Source organism: Ascidiella aspersa, chromosome 4, assembly GCF_963924565.1.
Source record: "Ascidiella aspersa chromosome 4, kaAscAspe10.2, whole genome shotgun sequence".
Lineage (NCBI taxonomy): Eukaryota > Metazoa > Chordata > Ascidiacea > Phlebobranchia > Ascidiidae > Ascidiella > Ascidiella aspersa.
In genome coordinates this window covers 6500504-6517184 of record NC_139450.1, presented here as the reverse complement: position 1 = coordinate 6517184, position 16681 = coordinate 6500504, and the positions used below count along the sequence as shown (strand labels likewise).

General features: G+C 36.2%; 3 protein-coding genes across 3 annotated transcripts; 2 read left to right on the top strand and 1 right to left on the bottom strand.

The window, feature by feature from the left end:
• Nucleotides 1-1354: 1354 nt before the first annotated feature.
• LOC146146885 (uncharacterized) lies at nucleotides 1355-3999 on the top strand. Its single transcript, XM_083386501.1, has 5 exons — nucleotides 1355-2224; nucleotides 2398-2541; nucleotides 2943-3074; nucleotides 3145-3279; nucleotides 3622-3999. The coding sequence occupies exons 1-5, from the start codon at nucleotides 2034-2036 to the stop codon at nucleotides 3875-3877; spliced, it is 858 nt and encodes a 285-aa protein (XP_083242627.1). The 5' UTR covers nucleotides 1355-2033; the 3' UTR covers nucleotides 3878-3999.
• Nucleotides 4000-4500: 501 nt separating this feature from the next.
• LOC146146884 (uncharacterized) lies at nucleotides 4501-9315 on the bottom strand. Its single transcript, XM_083386496.1, has 5 exons — nucleotides 8416-9315; nucleotides 7482-7734; nucleotides 6958-6995; nucleotides 6164-6346; nucleotides 4501-4797 (listed from the first exon to the last, which is right to left on the bottom strand). The coding sequence occupies exons 1-5, from the start codon at nucleotides 9199-9201 to the stop codon at nucleotides 4714-4716; spliced, it is 1344 nt and encodes a 447-aa protein (XP_083242622.1). The 5' UTR covers nucleotides 9202-9315; the 3' UTR covers nucleotides 4501-4713.
• Nucleotides 9316-10746: 1431 nt separating this feature from the next.
• On the top strand, nucleotides 10747-14891 carry LOC146146883 (4-hydroxy-2-oxoglutarate aldolase, mitochondrial-like). Its single transcript, XM_083386498.1, has 7 exons — nucleotides 10747-10773; nucleotides 11750-11985; nucleotides 12207-12335; nucleotides 12611-12738; nucleotides 13195-13329; nucleotides 13947-14180; nucleotides 14459-14891. Exons 2-7 carry the CDS (start codon nucleotides 11769-11771, stop codon nucleotides 14606-14608), a joined length of 993 nt encoding a protein of 330 aa, XP_083242624.1. The 5' UTR covers nucleotides 10747-10773; nucleotides 11750-11768; the 3' UTR covers nucleotides 14609-14891.
• The last annotated feature ends 1790 nt before the right edge of the window (nucleotides 14892-16681 follow it).

The following is a 16681-nucleotide window of genomic DNA, read 5'->3' as shown; positions in this document are numbered from 1 at the left end:
ACGCCAATATGCAGCTGAAACTCAGTTTAATCAGTTTGCGCTTATTAGTATTAAATTGGCAAAACTTTCAGTTTAAAAAGATACGTGACGCTTTAAACACACAAAAAAGATTCGAATTTATCTTGACATAACGGCATTTATAGTTTAAAGAGGATTGGCACTTCCTAATGTTTGGGAGTCACACTGTATAAATCTTTACCAGAACATTGAAAAAGGTCGTCAAAATAAAACAGCTGATGGCAATTTGAATAAACGCTTGATCGATTGTTAGGATCATTGGATAGATTTTAGAGTGATTCAAACCGTTTTATAGGCCCTTGGGTTTCTTTTAAGGCTGGTTTAACGTTCAGTAAAGCGAAAAACAGTGATTACAACATGCTGATGTTTTTAAGCTCTTTCCAATTACGAATTTTAACCCATAAACCTTGGCCATTATGTAAGTTAAGGAATCCTAACAACGCATGCCCTCAAATTAAGCAATCCAAACGATGTAATATTTAATTATTATTACTAAACGAGCACGTTCAGTCTAACTTATCATTTCGCCTAATATCTGTATTTGGTTTGGTATCTTAGCAATTCTGCTGTCTCCATCTTAGTATAATTTATAGTAAAAGGTGCAAAGATTGGGTTGAATACCAGGGGAGCAATAACGCCACCCGCATTTTTTTAACAACACCGGCAGATATAAAACAAATCTTGTTTTTGCTTTTCAACAGAAAACCCTAGGATACGCCCCTGGATTCGACGTAAGACTGTTTTGTTTGCTTTAAAAGGCAGAAAATTCATGCTAATACTATACATATATAAGTTATTATCGTTTGAAATACCCTTGTTACAAGAATATGTAAATCATTTTGTGATTTTGTTCAGAAAAACCTGTTTTTTAAATGGTTAATTTGCTTAAATAGAAAAGCACGCTTGAATAAAAAAACTTTACGACAAATTCAATTCAGAAAACTTCTGTTTTCTACATAACGTAAACAAAATGTGCCACACTAATATCAACACGATTCGTGTGTAATCCAATCGTATGATTTGCACATGATTCAATGCCGAAAACAAACCGCACAAATCGGAAGCCAACACAAACAATAGCAACTACGCGACGCACGTGACATCACCATAACAAAACCAATCGTCACGAGTCTTTGTTTTGTGACAATTTTCTACGATGTCCTCTGCGGACATCCTATAGATCAGCCTAGAAGCCTTACCATATCCGTCGAGAGCAGAGTCTTGTTTTTTTTTGTCCAGACAAGCGTTGATTGTTGTTTGTGAAATCTGTTGGGCGATGTCTGATTTCACGTATTGAGGCATTTCGTTTTAAAACTATGCATGGTACACTGCAAGCGTGAAAAATAAAGATGTCATTTGCTCTGTACAGATTCGGTTAAAATAGTTTAAACACGATACTTCTTCTGTTTATCGAGATGTTTGAGTTTTTTATCATTGACGTGAAAAGAAACGTATTTTGACACAATTAGGGAGTTCAGAATCAAACAAGTTAAGGCAGGAAAAGAAAAGTAATTTAGATTGGCTCACGTCATAAAGAGTGGTTATAAATTTCTGCCATTTGGGTCAAGATTGATTTACTACCTTTAAGATTGGTTTACTACTTTCCGATAATTCCCTAATCAAAAATGTGTTTGCTTACACAACCTCAATTAGAACTGTGCTTTTTCTGTCAGCGAGCATGTCTGCATCTAGACTCAGCTTGATAAGAGCATCCTATCGTTGTGTAATCGCCTTCGAAATGTTTGTCTTGTAGCCTCGAATTGTTTCGAAAATGATAAGAATGCGTGAGCTTTTACACCTCTTGCTACTTAAAGGCGTTGCTCTCTGACCAGTTCATTCATAGTTAACTGGTATGTTAGTCAGTTGCAAGCAAGGCAGAACTCAAATTATAGTATAGTTGTTGCGTCACAAAGGTTCGGTAAGTCGTGCTAAAATAACTGTAAAACTTCATACTGTTGTTGCAGAAAAGCTAAACATTTTACCTATTGCATCGACTTGCTTCAACGAAATACAAAATGCTACGTGTAGTGTTTGTCTGTCTCTGCCTGGCTGTAAACGTCCAGTCTACCTGTTACAAGTACGAGCCGCTGTATCGCAATTGGACCGGCACTACTGCCTTGAGCTTGTTTAAAATCACCTCGGAGCAAATTTGCGCGCGTGCTGCTCAATGTGCCACAAAAGAAAGCGAAGGCAACTCAAATAACAAGTGAGTTGTATTTGGGGGAAGCCTCCGCAAAACTGATAAATCAGTTAGACCGACCAAAATCTAATCTTACAGCTATGTTTGTTAATTAATAATTACTATAGTTGTTTGATCCGCAAAATAACGGATTAAGGAATACAATGCAAACTTTTAAATTAGCTATTTTCTATTCTCAGTATTTGTCCAGTTGAAACGCTTAAACCTCAGCCGTCGCCGAGGCTCGTTGTCGACGATGTTGACGATTTCTTTCGCAACTGGGAGGTGACGCCGTACGTTGGCGAAATACAAGGCTTGTCGTTTCACAACAACATTTCGAAAAGGTAATTATGTCCTCGACAGGATCGGAATTAATACCATAGTTTATGCGCACTGCTAAGCGATGTTTTCAAATATTGAGTGATCACAGTTTTATGGAAAGAATTCATTCGTGATTCATTGGCTTTAAATCCTAAAATATTGGTATTTTTTCATCTAAATGTCTTAACCAATATGCCATGTTGCCGCAACATTAATTATTATTACTGAACTCGTTGGTATAATGCAACACTAACTACTTTTATATTTTTTCTATATGACCAACTGCAGTTCATTCAAAGATTGACTTAGATTTGAAATAAAATTTAAACATATTCGTCCCCGGCTCTGCCAAAAGTGACGTCCTGCTTCTAAATGGTTTATCTCTCCCTGGGCATTCGTAGAGCGCATAATTTTAATATTCCAGTGGCCCTGCTGCAGTCAGCCTATCCAACGATGAAGATAAACTTACGGCCATGTGCCTGCTGAGCGATGATTGGTCAGCTATGTGTTCACGTGACAACAACGTCACTGCAGTCGACCACTTTCAGCTTCCAAGGTAAAGCAGTTGCTCGTTTTGCATACGACGAAAAATTACCCCTTAAAAAAACGCATATATTTTTTTTTAGGTTTACCTCCATCCCTCCCATTTGTTACGTCATGAGAAAGGTGGAAATCGACCAGGAAGCAAACGGCATGTGCAACGTCAGCTTTGCGCCAAAGAAGATTCTCGAAATTCTCCAGCAGGCTGCTGATCACGAAAAGTAGGCTATTGTAGCTATTTTTCTAATTATACCAGCATACAGAAATAACTCAAACCTAGGCTATTATGGCTGTGCCAAATGTACCCAACCAGCTTTTCCCGACAAGTATGCCTGGACCTTGACTTCGTGCTAAATGTCAAAAGCAGCTTTAGAAGGGCTTGTTCACATTTGTGTGTGCATCATTCATTAGTGCTAATTGTTACGTATTTTGTAAAAAAATGTACAACATCGAAAACAGGGTAATACTAGAATAATTTTATATAACGTTTGTTGCAGTAACATACTTTATTTAAATCGAAGGTCACCTTTTCTTTTGTTAACCGTTCATTATCATTCTCCCAGTTACACCAACCGCAGCCTTATCTTGTTCCCAATCAACGCTCGAGAGGAGAAGGAGATGTGCTTCGTTAGCGAGAGCAAGGATGTGAGTCCGGTATATATCGGGAGCTGTCACCCAGCAGAGGTGAAGGAGGAAGAGGAGCACCCCACCTGCGAGACCAAGTCCTCTCCTCATGTGCCAATCCGGAGCAACGTCACCTTGTTTTCTCTCCGTAGTTTTTTCGTCCGATCCAGTGTCGACACCTGCAGTCTGTTCTAGTCGTTCTCGTGTGTTGAAATCAAGTGCTGTGGATGTTTTTGTGTGTATTTATACTGTGTGTGTTTTGTGCTGCTTGTTCACTGCTTTATTTTTAAACCAATAAACCTGTGCCCGTTTTCTGCGTAAAAGCTGATTCCCACTTACTTTTTATAGGGGCTTGTAGGCGATAATTTTTTTTTACATCTAACAGTATTTCAAAAAAAAACTTTGGGTACCTGGTTGATTGAAACAGGAAAAAAACACAATTAAATATTGGCAACGAAATTTAGCAGTGTATTTTTATAAGTGCAATTCGTGACGCATATTAGGCAATGGCGATGTAAAAAGGTAACACTCAAAATAAATAGGCACACGGTACTTAAAACTTCCTAAAACGCAAAGTTCACACATTCCAATTTATGTTTAGCTTTATGGTTTTTAGTACTAGAACATATTTGGCCCAGTGACTTTTTTCGGTTGATTTTTCTCCTTCGGTGGTATGAATATGATAATTTAGTCAGGAAATAAATTAAATATTTCACATGAAAACTTAAGAGGGCTTCGTTTATTATGGCACTGCTATAGGCCTTATACAATTATGATTTTTGGATGAATGAGAAACACTAAGCTTAAATCGTTGTTACTGGTGATACTAGATCAAGTTGAAAATGCAGTGCAAATGTTTTATTTTAACATTGTTTGGCGTTAAATCTAAAGCAAGTTTACAATTAAATTTTAAGCGTTGTTGTCGTGACTGCATTAACAATCTAAACCGGTAGCCAGAATTTAACGTATGCTAATCGAACAGCACGGCAGTGCATGCGGCGTTTCGGTTGAACGACGACTTGATTGACAGATCAATGGTTGCCGTGGATAGACTTTATATACTCTTTGAACTGCTCCATTTCCAATGCAGTCATGAGACGGTTCAAGGCGTAAATCTAAAAAAGGTTTACAAGTAAGCTGGAAAACTGCAACCAGTAGTGCATGCAAATTAAAAAAAACAATATGCATACGGCAGGACGTGATGTAGTAGGTGCTAATAACTACAGTTGATGTTACAGGGCGCGGGGTTGAAAAGGGGACTAACATTAGTATAATTGAGGGGTTCTTAAACTTTTTTTACCGCGGACCCCTAAATTTTTTTTAAGTCGCTTGGACCACGATATGCAACAATTTTCAAAAAATGACGTCAAAAATTCATAAATATGTTCATTTCAGTTTTAAAAATTTGAAAGTAAAATGAGGTCTAAATACAGTCAGTGCAAAACCGTTTTGTATTTAATTAAACTGCTTTCTTAAAAAAAACGATTACTTTTTAAATATACACTATTATTTCAATTAAGCCTTCATTGACCCCCTAAAACTAATTTACGGACCCCCAAGGGGTCCATGGACCCCAATTTAAGAACCCTTGGTATACTTAAATTTAAAGTGTTTGCATTTTGTGACTTGTTGCATCTTTGTAAATTTTAAATGGACTCATTTCATACTCGCTAACAAATATTTTGCTGAGTAACAAACAAATATACCCCGGCCACGAATTATTTGGTTCTGGGGCGTTCTTTTTCTAATAAATGTTATAGACAACAGCTATTCAAACTTGGGTAATTTAGTACTTTGAACAATTCTACTTAAATATAACAAGCAGCTTACGCTAATATATAGCATTTTAAAATAACAATTACAATATAGCTGCAAGAATATAAAAGCTCATGAGGTAGGATTTTAAACATTTCGACTATCTCTTTATTCGTTTTCACCATAAAGAGATATGTTAAACGTTCAAAATGATACCTACTTCAGTACGGGATTTTATATTCTTACTACGTCTTACCCATGTTGTAAATAAGTCATTTTAAAATGACTTAAGTATAAGTGAAATCTTTTGTAAAATAACTTAAGTTATAAGCCCAAGTCATGTCTTTTTGAAGAAACAACAAGTCATAATTAAAGCAAGTCAATTCCAATCGTCCTTATAATACAAATTACACGTTAACCTATTAAATTTGGGTTACCTCGTCCGATTATGAACAATACCTTAACTAAAAAATACCAAAAATGAAATAGAGTGCAAGCAAATTTTTTAGTGTGCAAAAAGTAGGATATATAACTCATTTAAAAAAAAAAAAAAAAAAAAAAAAAAAAAAAACTTAAGTCAAGTCAAGAGTCAATTCGAGTCATATTTATTTCAAATGACTCAAGTCAAGTCATTTGAAAACAGTGACTTTGACTTCTTCAGTCATTACAACACTGCGTCTTACTCCAACCTACAACCATTAGTACGCTACAATCCTCTTTACTTACCTTCTTCCTCTGCTCCCTCTTCTGTTTGTCCTCCGCCTCCCGGAGGACCTCTCGCGTCCTGGTCTGCTGCTGCGCCAACATCTTCTTCTTCTGCTCGGCTGCACGCTGCGCCACCACGTGGTAATCAGTGCCATAGTGATGGATCAGGCTCAGGCGACCCGAAAGGCTATTTTCCGCGTAAATCTGTTTAAAAAATATTTTCTTCATGCTTTAGTCTGTTTTTTTTTTGTTTTTGTTTTTTTGTAAATTTGAGACAATTATTCAAAAACAACCCCAGGAAAGTTTAAGTTGTTAGGCCACTGACTCAGCAAGTTAACGGATAGTCAAGTTAAACTAGTAAAACTTTGTTCGCTTGCAAAAACATTAAACTAGTAACAAAAAACAAAAAAAAACAGTGTTTCTCAACCTTTATATGCTGAGACACAAATGCTAAGGGTGTTTAACAGCGAAGCTTTGGAAACCAATTCTCTTCACTGAACGTTTTGTAAGGGAACAAGCATATTAAATCAGCATACATAGGTTTGAATTTAATTAATATGATCCGTGGCGTTACATTGCATCCGCAATGTGGCATTGAAGCTTTCTTTTTTAGAATCAATCTCAATTTATATTTTCCCATGCGAAATACTGCAGACGGCGGACTTAACCAATTAAACGGCAACTCACTTTAGGGTGGACACCTATGAGTTGAAAAACATCGATTTAAACATGTTCGGATTCAATAAAACGTCAAGCCTTATTACATGAAGATGGTTAAACTATTTCACAATGTTATAATTAAAAGAACAACTTACCATTTCCAGGCTTTTTGTTGTATTCGCGTGTTTCTGATCTGAGTCACAAAGCACACGGATCAGCAAAGATCGATTTAATGTTTTGATAAAAACTCTTAACGTATGACAGGTATATTCAACAAAGAGCAAAATACAATTAGGGTCCGTCAACGCACATATAGTTTAAATTATTTCACCTTAAAATAATATTGCTTTTGTGCTACATCAGTCGATACAGTAAGACAACTTATTGCTAAAGTCTAGATTACAATGTATCTTCATATGTATGCCATACGTGTGGCTTCGTATGCTTGATAATATATTTAATTTTGAAACTCGCTAATTGGTAAAGTGTAAATCAACAAGCCCAAGCAAGGTAAAAAATAAAAATATGTTTTTTAGTACTTCAATGGATTGGACTTTACGTTCTACCTCCCTAATATAAATCGTACTCGGAAACCGTTATTCGGCGGCAATGTCTCATTCAGAGAGACGAAGGTGAATTCCAACAACGATATACACAAAGAGGCAAAAACTGCACGTACCTGGATTTGCGAGCACCATTTTTCGGGCGGTCGGTTTCGCCATTTTTTTACCGCCTCCGCTGCCGCTGTTGTCCGAGTCCTGGGACCTCGGTGGGCGCGGCTGAAGGCTGATGCCGTGGTTGTCTTGCTCTGTGACATGCTGCTCGTTGGCCCACCCGCCCCCGGGTACGCTGTCCCCGCGGTCGGTCGTACGCCATTCGCAACTCTTGCTGCCTTCGATCGACGGTGGCATGGCGGTGTTGGTAGACAAGACCTGGGAACATCGCAAACACGTTTGTAAGTTTCATTTAAATTTATTAGGAAATTATAAACTGATAGAATTTGTTCAAAAATGATATAGTTATTTTTTCTTACAATAAAAACTTTGTACATGAAGTGTCGGGAACACACAACATGACTTACAAAACAAAACTATCTAAAACAGAATAATCTATAATACCACACGAATTTGTTTATAAATGATATATATAAATAGTTAATTTTTTCCCACGATAAAAACTTCGTACATGGATTCTTATGGCTTAAACTCCTTTTTATACCCTAACAACGTACAAGATCAAAACGTACCTGTCAACTTGAATATTAACACCTGAATTGAAACAAGTCGGTTAAAGAAGCACTGCTTTGTGCAACCCAGTTAGGCAACACACAAGACTTTTGTATAACAGTTTCTTACCCGATTTAATATTTGTATAAATATAGCCACTGATTTACAGGGTGAACCTAAGTATCATGATTAAACAGTTGTTTTCTGCTTTGTTGGAAGTGACTTCATTTTAAAACCAAACGTTTTAACCGACTTAACCGTTGAGCTTACTCTCACTTTTAAACAGCCACTCTCAAATTACCAACAATCACTTTATATTTGTCAGTGAAGTTTTAACGCATATAGCAATTGAGCGTTCGCTTTATTCACTTATCGCCTGTTACCAACCTGAAGACTGTGATAGAGAGGCTGGTTTCGTTTGCGGGTCGCGCCAAAATTATGTACGGTGCCACTGCCACTGTGCCGAGGCTCGCACGCTGATCTACACAGCGGCAACTTGGCCTGGTCGTAGTGTTCCGAACTGCGTGGTGAAGAGCTGGACGCAACCGCCTTTGGCGCGGTTTGGCGATTGGCGTTGTCCGAATAAAGCGGAAAGCAAGAGCTCAAGTCCTTCTTGATGGGCAGCAGCGGCACTTCGGCTCGATTTCTACCGCGACGGCTACTTCGCGACGACCTACTTTTCTTTCGTCGCCTGTTGGACTTGGGGCGGCGCTTAGCTTCGGGCTTCTGAGTGATTTCGACCGGTTTGGGCAGACCTTCTAGTACATGTAAGTTGCTGCTTTTCGGTGAGGTTTTGCTCGGCGCGCCGTCGGCTTGTTTTTTTGCATGCTGAGCATCTGTCCGGTTTTGAGCCAGCTTCTTGCTGTTGGGCAAGTCGCAGATCGACTTGGAGGCGTAGAACTTGATCTTGCCGTTCGCGCGTTTATCCTTATTAGGTAAGACGAACTGCACCGGCGACACGTTTACCATTAGAGGCTGGGAAAGCTTGGTTCTAATGGGCATGTTGCGCGCCAAGGCTGGCCGCTCGGTCAGCTTAATTTTAGCTGCATAGCAGTTGGTGATCGCAAAAGGCGATACGGCCGAGTGTTGGGCTGTGATTCGTCGAGTAAGGTCGTGTGAGTAAATCGTAGAGTTGGAGTGGTAGAGTCTCGGTTGCAGGGTTTTTACATCCATTGCGTTGGCTGCTGTCGGTCGCTGCTTGGTGCATTGCAGTTTTCTGACATAAGCAGCTCACAGCACGGCCAACGCAAGACGGAGACAGAGTCCTTGTTCTAACCTATGTGCCATTCTACTTGCCTGTTGTGGGTATAACATCAAAAACGTTAAAATGAGTTATGTAGGACCACCAGGAACACAACAATCCAGTCTTTTTTCACAGGAAAATTGCACGAGAATCTTTTTAACGCCGTGATATACTTACTAATTACTCGTGCAGTAAAAATATGAAAAACGACAGATGTGGTACCGGGTATATAAAACGCATCTGTAATGCTGTCCAGATGCCTTATACGTTCACAACTTGTTACTTAAAGCCATATGAGTTCCCGCATTGTTAGGAATGAATTTTCACAAGTTCTTTTAAAATACTACTGTAAAATATCTGTTGTATAAATGTATTGCAGGTAAGCATCTAAGTCTAATATTCATGAAAACATACACATAAAGATGCTGACGATTTATCACGGAAATATTGCTGTAACTTTCCTCGCAAAGAGATGGCCGAACCTACTGTATGCTGTACAGTATTGTTTTTAGGATATTGATTAAACCAAGTTTGTTTTTGTAATATCATGTAACTGTAGCTTAAAACGACCTAACTATTATCTGCCTAACAGGGTAGCAGTAACACATTCGCGGGTAGCAGTAACAGTAACAAGCCTTAATCTTTAAACTGAATTGTTGGCAAAAATAAGCCAATCAACATACTCACTACGCTTTAACTGATAATGTGTAGGACGCTCAATCATGTCTCTCAACACTCATTCTTACCCAATACTTAAGTTGCCCTCGAACCCACTATTAGTGGACTCTCACTGCAAATAGCTGTACTTGAACTCTGAAGAGCAACTTAAATCTAGGAGCGTAACGCGTTGCCATGGGTGCCGCTTAAGCTTCACCCAGCGGCGATTTACCAGAAATTGTTTTATTTAAATCTTAGAAATATTGTTATTTTTTGAAAGTTTATTCCCTTAAATTACTTAATTAAAAAATGGAATTATTTTACTGATTTTGTTAAAAAGCAATTTATGCCCAAACATTGAACTAAAGTTACCATTACCGAAATTTAATCAAAATTATTAACTTCAATTTCTTAGGCATTGATTTCACTGCAAATATACATCTGATATACTATGGCTTTAATTGCATTGATATAAAGTTGTGTAACTAGTTTGTATAATGAAATACATTTCCTACTTCAATTGTTCTTTAAAATTCCGCAGTAGACAAAAAATTAAAAAATATCATTACTTTTATGGTAAATCCCCTAAATATAAACATTCACCTCAAAGGTTGTTTTATTTATTTATTCAAAGTTTGGAGATGTTTTTGAATGGGGTCCTAAGTACATCTACCCATTAGCAAGCTTCTTTTACAAGTTTTTAAATGTTGTTTTTAACTATATGGTCTTCGATTTGGAATTATTATTTTGATGTTGTAAATGTAATTGCACAAATGTTAAATGCTATTCTTACAATAAATCTTCGTTATTGTGTTTCCAGATTAACCATATAGTGACATAATTACTAGGGATGTTCAAAGTAGAATCCCAAGGTATTCTAGAATAATAGGTTTCGAATCTAGAATATCGAATCCAGAATTTCGAATCCTAGTATACTTTTATTAAATTATTTAACCTCGATTTTGTTTGGGGTAGGGATTAATCTTAATCTACCCTACAGGGCCCATAATCACAGCAATAAATCGCCCAAACAATTTTCTAACATGTGTACAATATAATAAAAAAATCTCTCTCATATGTTTAACATTCTTAACAACTGTCATCTGAAGCCGTTGTGTAAACTGTATTATGTCAACTGTCCAGGTTGTGTCCAAAACTTATATTTTTGCCAATAGTGAGAAAATGCAACACTGCACACAGAAGTCTTAAGCAATTCGGTCCTGATTTTGAAAGCATTGTTGGGTCTTATTGCTTCTTTTTTGACTAACATGATCTGTTATGCAGTCAAATGATGTACTGCAAAGAATACAAAGTTATTATTGACATAACGAATTCTTGACAATTGCGTTGTGCATAACTGCATAACTTTCCTGAATATTGGCCTAAAGTTGACCTTAAGTAACCCCATAGCGCATTTTGTGGACGGCCAGCACGTTTTGCAACGCTATGTTACTTTTGCAACTTAACGCATTTGGGCAATTGCGAACTCCACACCAGACATTACACGTTAGTCGCTCGCCCAATAACGCTTGATTGACACTTAATTATTAGACGAACGTTATCGCGAGACGCGGTAATTGGTCGCCCGAAAAAACGCTTGACACTGCACTACGAGGTTGCATTTAAAGCAAGCACTATAAATTGGTCGCCGCGGCGACAGGCCAAGTTACCACGCGCGTTTGTACAATTAGGCGCAACAATCGGCGGTAAAACATTAAATTATATCGGTTCCAATTACCCGAAATAAATGGCAGAATTGGATTCGAATCCCATCTGGATTCGAATATTCGATATTCTACTTTGAGCTTCCCTAATAATTACCCATAGGTTTTTCAGCAAAATGTTGCAAATATTTGTGAGACAACTGAAGCAAGCAACGTCACTCCTACAAAAGAATAATTTCAATCCATTAAAATTTTCATCCGCTTGCCTATCCACATGTTCTGATATTAGCGGAATATTTCCACCAATTCCCACACCGTTTTCATCAGATGGGTCGATATGTTACAAGAGATTAAATGATAATTTTGATGTTTGGAACAAATGTTCATTTGCAGGTACAACAGTTAACTTCGGACTTCCGTAAATATTCCCGTTTTTAGTTTCCTTTATCCATTTAAAAATATTCTCATTATATTCTGGTGTACTAGAATTATTTACATCTCTACTCTCTACACAGAAATAATTTATTTGGAAAACTACTTTTTTAAACAAAATAAATAAAGTATATAATTTGTATCAATTTGATTATTAAATCTTTATAAATTGTCAATTTTAGGTTATGTTGTACAAGGATCAAATGGGGAATACCCGTTACTATCTACACAAGAAAGATTGAACCTGATTCAAAAGAGCAAAGACTTTATGCCAAAGAAGAAACTCCTGTTAGCTGGCGCTGGTTGTGAATGTGTGTAAATAAACTTTTAGAATTTTAGCTTCGTCTTTAGTTTTTTTTAATACAATATTTAAATACTTAAAAAATATTTTAAAGTAAAAGCTATTTTTTATGGCTTATGAATCTCTAAGCCAAAAAGATCAAGTAAATGAACATCATCTTAATAAAAACGTTTTAATAGTTGAGTAAAAAGTATCAAGCTACATTACAGATCTGTGCATTGTGTACCTAAATATTTTGTTATTTGTTTAACTGCTTGGTTGCATAAATGTTTGGTTAACATGTAGCTACCAGTGCTACAATTGAGATGTCCAACATGATGGCTGATCGTGGCGCTGATGCAGTCCTGATTGTCACACCAGGGTACTACAAGAATCAAATGACACACCCTACACTTCTGCAGCATTACACAATGGTATAAAGTTAAGATTGTAAACTAAGATAATAAAGCTGTGTTTTCTTTTGAGTGAAACGCTTTCATATTAATAAATTGCAGACAATAAAATGTAAAAGAAATATTACATTGCTTAAAGATTAGTTGGAATTTAGACTGCATAGTAAAAACAGATATAAAAGCATAAAATAATTTATTATAATTTACAAGTTTTTTAAATGGCCCCATTTTCTACATGTTTGGTGTGATTTTTTATATATTCTTTAAACTTCATCAAACAATTTAATAGTTTTATTTTAAATGATTACCTAATTATAATTTTTTTAAATCAGCTGTTTTGAACTGAATTGTAGTGCTATTAGTGATTTCTAATTTTAGAAATCCAATAAAATTTTGCAAACGGATAAAGTGACTTAATGAAACAAACCAAATGTGCTTTTAGGGAAAAAATAATTTATTCACTATTTTTATTTACAGGTTGCAGACAAATCAAGAGTACCTGTTATTCTGTACAATGTTCCAGCTAACACAGGCGTTGAAATCCCATTGGAAACAGTTGCACAGCTTTCCAGTCATCCAAACATAATTGGTATTAAAGACAGCGCTGGGGATGTGAGTTAAACCAATGAAATGTTCTGATGATTATATTTCTTTAAAAACATACTTATGTTAGTCAAATGGCATTCAGTGTTTTACTTGCTTAATACCATCACTTAATATTTAAAAATTAATTGTCCATCGCCTTAAATCTTACAAGTACTCTTAAAGTGGTATAGTACAATGTATCTTTGAAAATTTTCCATGTTAAATTTTAGGTAAACCACTTGAACACTAGGACCAAGATAAGCATTAGGTTTGTGATTTGACGGAATCCTTGACTGTTGCTGCTTGACTTAAGTGTATTTATTTAAGAAACAAAACAATATTTTTTATGTCTTACATCACCACTTTTACTAGTTGTTTGTAAACAAGGTCACAAATAATTGTTTGGCTCAAGTAGCTGTACAAAGCCAGACCAAAAAGTAAGTCGGGTAGGGATAAATAGTAAAACATTGTCTATGGATGTCCATTGTCCAGCAAATAGATTCATATCAAGTTTAGAAAATGTAGTTTTTAATTGACCAATTTCAAAATTAAAAAATATATATTATATTATTTATATGCATTAATCACAAACAAAATTAATTTATATGATCAATCACAAAAACCATGCTTCATTTTAATCGCAGATTACAAGAATTGCCAGAATAATTCACAAGACAAGAAAAAGCGAAGGCTTCCAGGTGTTGGCTGGCTCGGCTGGCTTCCTTATGGCCAGTTATGCAGTTGGTGCTGCGGGAGGGGTTTGTGCCCTTGCTAACGTGCTCGGAAAAGATGTATGTAAACTGCATGATTTGTGTATGGAGGAAAGGTGGAAAGAGGCAAAGCCATTGCAGCATCGATTAGTTGCACCAAACTCAGCTGTAAGCCATTTCGTTGGAATGTAACTTTTTTCCTTTTCATTTAAGTACAACATTTCAAGGATTTGTAGGCTACATTTTCCAACCTACATTTTTTGTAACTAAGTTTAAGAAAAACTAAACAATTGTTCAAATTTTGTTTTCATTTTTGTGTGTAAATTTAAGAAAACAAAAAAAATTGTTCCAAAAAAATGTATTTTTTGTGCCATATAATCGTTCAAATTGTAAATGTGAAAGACAATTTTTTTTCTGTTAAAAATCCCCAAAAATGTATTTTGCAGATTACCGCTCAATTTGGAATTCCTGGTTTAAAATCTTCAATGGAGTGGTTCGGTTTGTTTGGGGGAATTCCCCGTCCCCCACTTCAACCACTTGAGCCTTCTGCTGTTGAAATTGTGAGAAAAACTTTCGACAACAATGGTTTCTTGTAGAATATATCTACACATAATTTCTTCAATATTAAAAGTTCAATGTTTAAAATGTAAAAAGCTTAGAAGAACAATAGGTGTGGACTTTGACTAAAATAATTTTTTTTCTGTAAAAATGCCATTATGCTGGACAGAATTTCAGAATATTGTTGATAGCACAAAGAAATATGTTAATTGTGTGAGATCCTATACAGGTTTAATTCCACCCATAAACTTTTTTATAGTTTTAAATAAAAAACATTGTAAAAATATATCCAAAACAACACACAGCTATATTTTATCATGTTGAATAAAGTCTTGTTACTTCAAATATTTATTATTTGTACAGCAATTAGTAGTGCTACAGTCGTACCCCGGTTTTGTAAAATTAGAACGAATTTTATATTGTTGTAGCAGCAAGTCTGTAAAAAAGTGATGCTGTAGTAACCTCTCCCATAGGGTTATTTATTTTTTTATGAAAATATTGATACATTATACCAGTGGTCGGCAAACTTTTTTTGTCGCGGCCCAAAGTACTCTTTTAACAGCTATGGAAGGCCCACTACGAAAAACTGGCAGATACAGGATATTTCATTTTAAGGTAAGTATAACACGGCGCCTTGGTGCCCAAAACTCTGCCATATCATAACGTAAAACATACTATAAAAAGAACATACGCGCGTAGCGCGATATTTTTTTTTCAATTTCATACAGTTTAAGTTGTCAAAATATAGTTGGACAGGCTCCCAGGACCACAGTTGGCACGTTGGCCTTTCCAAGCCGAGCCAATTTAAAATTCTATGCCACACCAACTTTTAAAATTAAGTGCAATAAATGTACGACTATTACGCGGCCCACAACTACACTATAGCACTAAGCTATTCAAAAGTAACTCGCGGCCCACTAAAAATGGCTCTGCGGCCCACAGTTTGCCGACCACTTCACTATACCAATCTTAATTTTTCGTATTCATTGTTATACAATTTTCCAGTCGTGATCTGTAGTGCTATGGTATTTGCCTTTGTTTTCATATTGGCTTTGTATTGCTGCTCTAACTGCTTATAAAAGTCATTTTATTTGATAAATGTCATATGAAATGCAATATTACATGTTGGTGGTGTTTAAAAAAATGAATTTTCCGGTAAACACGGTGTGTCTATTAGTTTAAAAGAGCAATAAACCAGCCTCTATGCATTGTCAGAACATCATCTTTTGAAAGAGTGGTACCAGAACTAGTGGCTTGAGACTTTTTTAGAAAAAAACGTTTAGTATGTAAAATTTGAAAGATAAGGAAAAGGTTGATCTCAATTTTTTAACAGTAAGCCTTCGCTGGAGGGCCTGAACTTGTCCACGAGTCTATCGGCATTTAAATATATTTTCGTAGATGTGCTCCAGAATTTTTATAACCCTGTTAGCGTAAAACAAGTGAAAATTGTTGCGAAGCACTGGCCCAGGGCAGTCTTTTGCCACCTTTTTAATTGTGTTAGTGCGGAGGAGTCTCGAACACACTTGCGAGGCACCAACAAGGTTTACCAGTTTTGGGCGGAACACCTGCAAAATTACTCAAACCTACAAGACACATGGCGGAAGTCCAGACATAAATGGACGGAGAAAATAAAGTAAAACATGTAGACGTACCTTAAAAATCTTAAGGCCTTAAAATCCTAGGATTGCCCCCACACGTCATCTCTGATTTTATTGCTTCATTTTAACAGAAAGCTTAACTGCCTCTCGCATAGGCCTAGATACTTATAACAACTAGAACTGTGAAGTAACCAAGTGACTGTACAACAACTTGCATATAGGGCTGGCAACTCGAGACTTTTTTTGCTTTTTCACCCTATTTATTTCTTCTTGAACCAGGTTAATGGTATGCTTTATGATGAAAAAAACATTTTCTTGTGCATATTGATTTTTTGTTAAAACTTGGTTGAAGAACGAAGACCAAACTAAAAATTATTCAAACCCGAAACAATCAAAAAACGCTATATATCGTTTAATGTAAATAACTCGAGATAAATGACCCAATGTAATTGCAAACTTTTTAACGAAAATACCGAAACTTAACTAGAGGTTATTTGACACATTAACTTAAGT

Excerpts from the sequence above, each read along its gene's own strand:
- LOC146146883 (XM_083386498.1), top strand. The coding sequence starts at position 11,769 with ATGTTGCAAATATTTGTGAGACAACTGAAGCAAGCAACGTCACTCCTA. Across the intron at positions 12,739-13,194 it reads TTCTGCAGCATTACACAATG|GTTGCAGACAAATCAAGAGT; the intron begins GTATAAAGTTAA and ends TTTTATTTACAG. Across the intron at positions 14,181-14,458 it reads TAGTTGCACCAAACTCAGCT|ATTACCGCTCAATTTGGAAT; the intron begins GTAAGCCATTTC and ends TGTATTTTGCAG.
- LOC146146885 (XM_083386501.1), top strand. The coding sequence starts at position 2,034 with ATGCTACGTGTAGTGTTTGTCTGTCTCTGCCTGGCTGTAAACGTCCAG. Across the intron at positions 3,075-3,144 it reads GACCACTTTCAGCTTCCAAG|GTTTACCTCCATCCCTCCCA; the intron begins GTAAAGCAGTTG and ends ATTTTTTTTTAG. Across the intron at positions 3,280-3,621 it reads CAGGCTGCTGATCACGAAAA|TTACACCAACCGCAGCCTTA; the intron begins GTAGGCTATTGT and ends TCATTCTCCCAG.
- LOC146146884 (XM_083386496.1), bottom strand. The coding sequence starts at position 9,201 with ATGGATGTAAAAACCCTGCAACCGAGACTCTACCACTCCAACTCTACG. Across the intron at positions 7,735-8,415 it reads CTCTCTATCACAGTCTTCAG|GTCTTGTCTACCAACACCGC; the intron begins GTTGGTAACAGG and ends CGATGTTCCCAG. Across the intron at positions 6,996-7,481 it reads AATGGTGCTCGCAAATCCAG|ATCAGAAACACGCGAATACA; the intron begins GTACGTGCAGTT and ends TTTGTGACTCAG.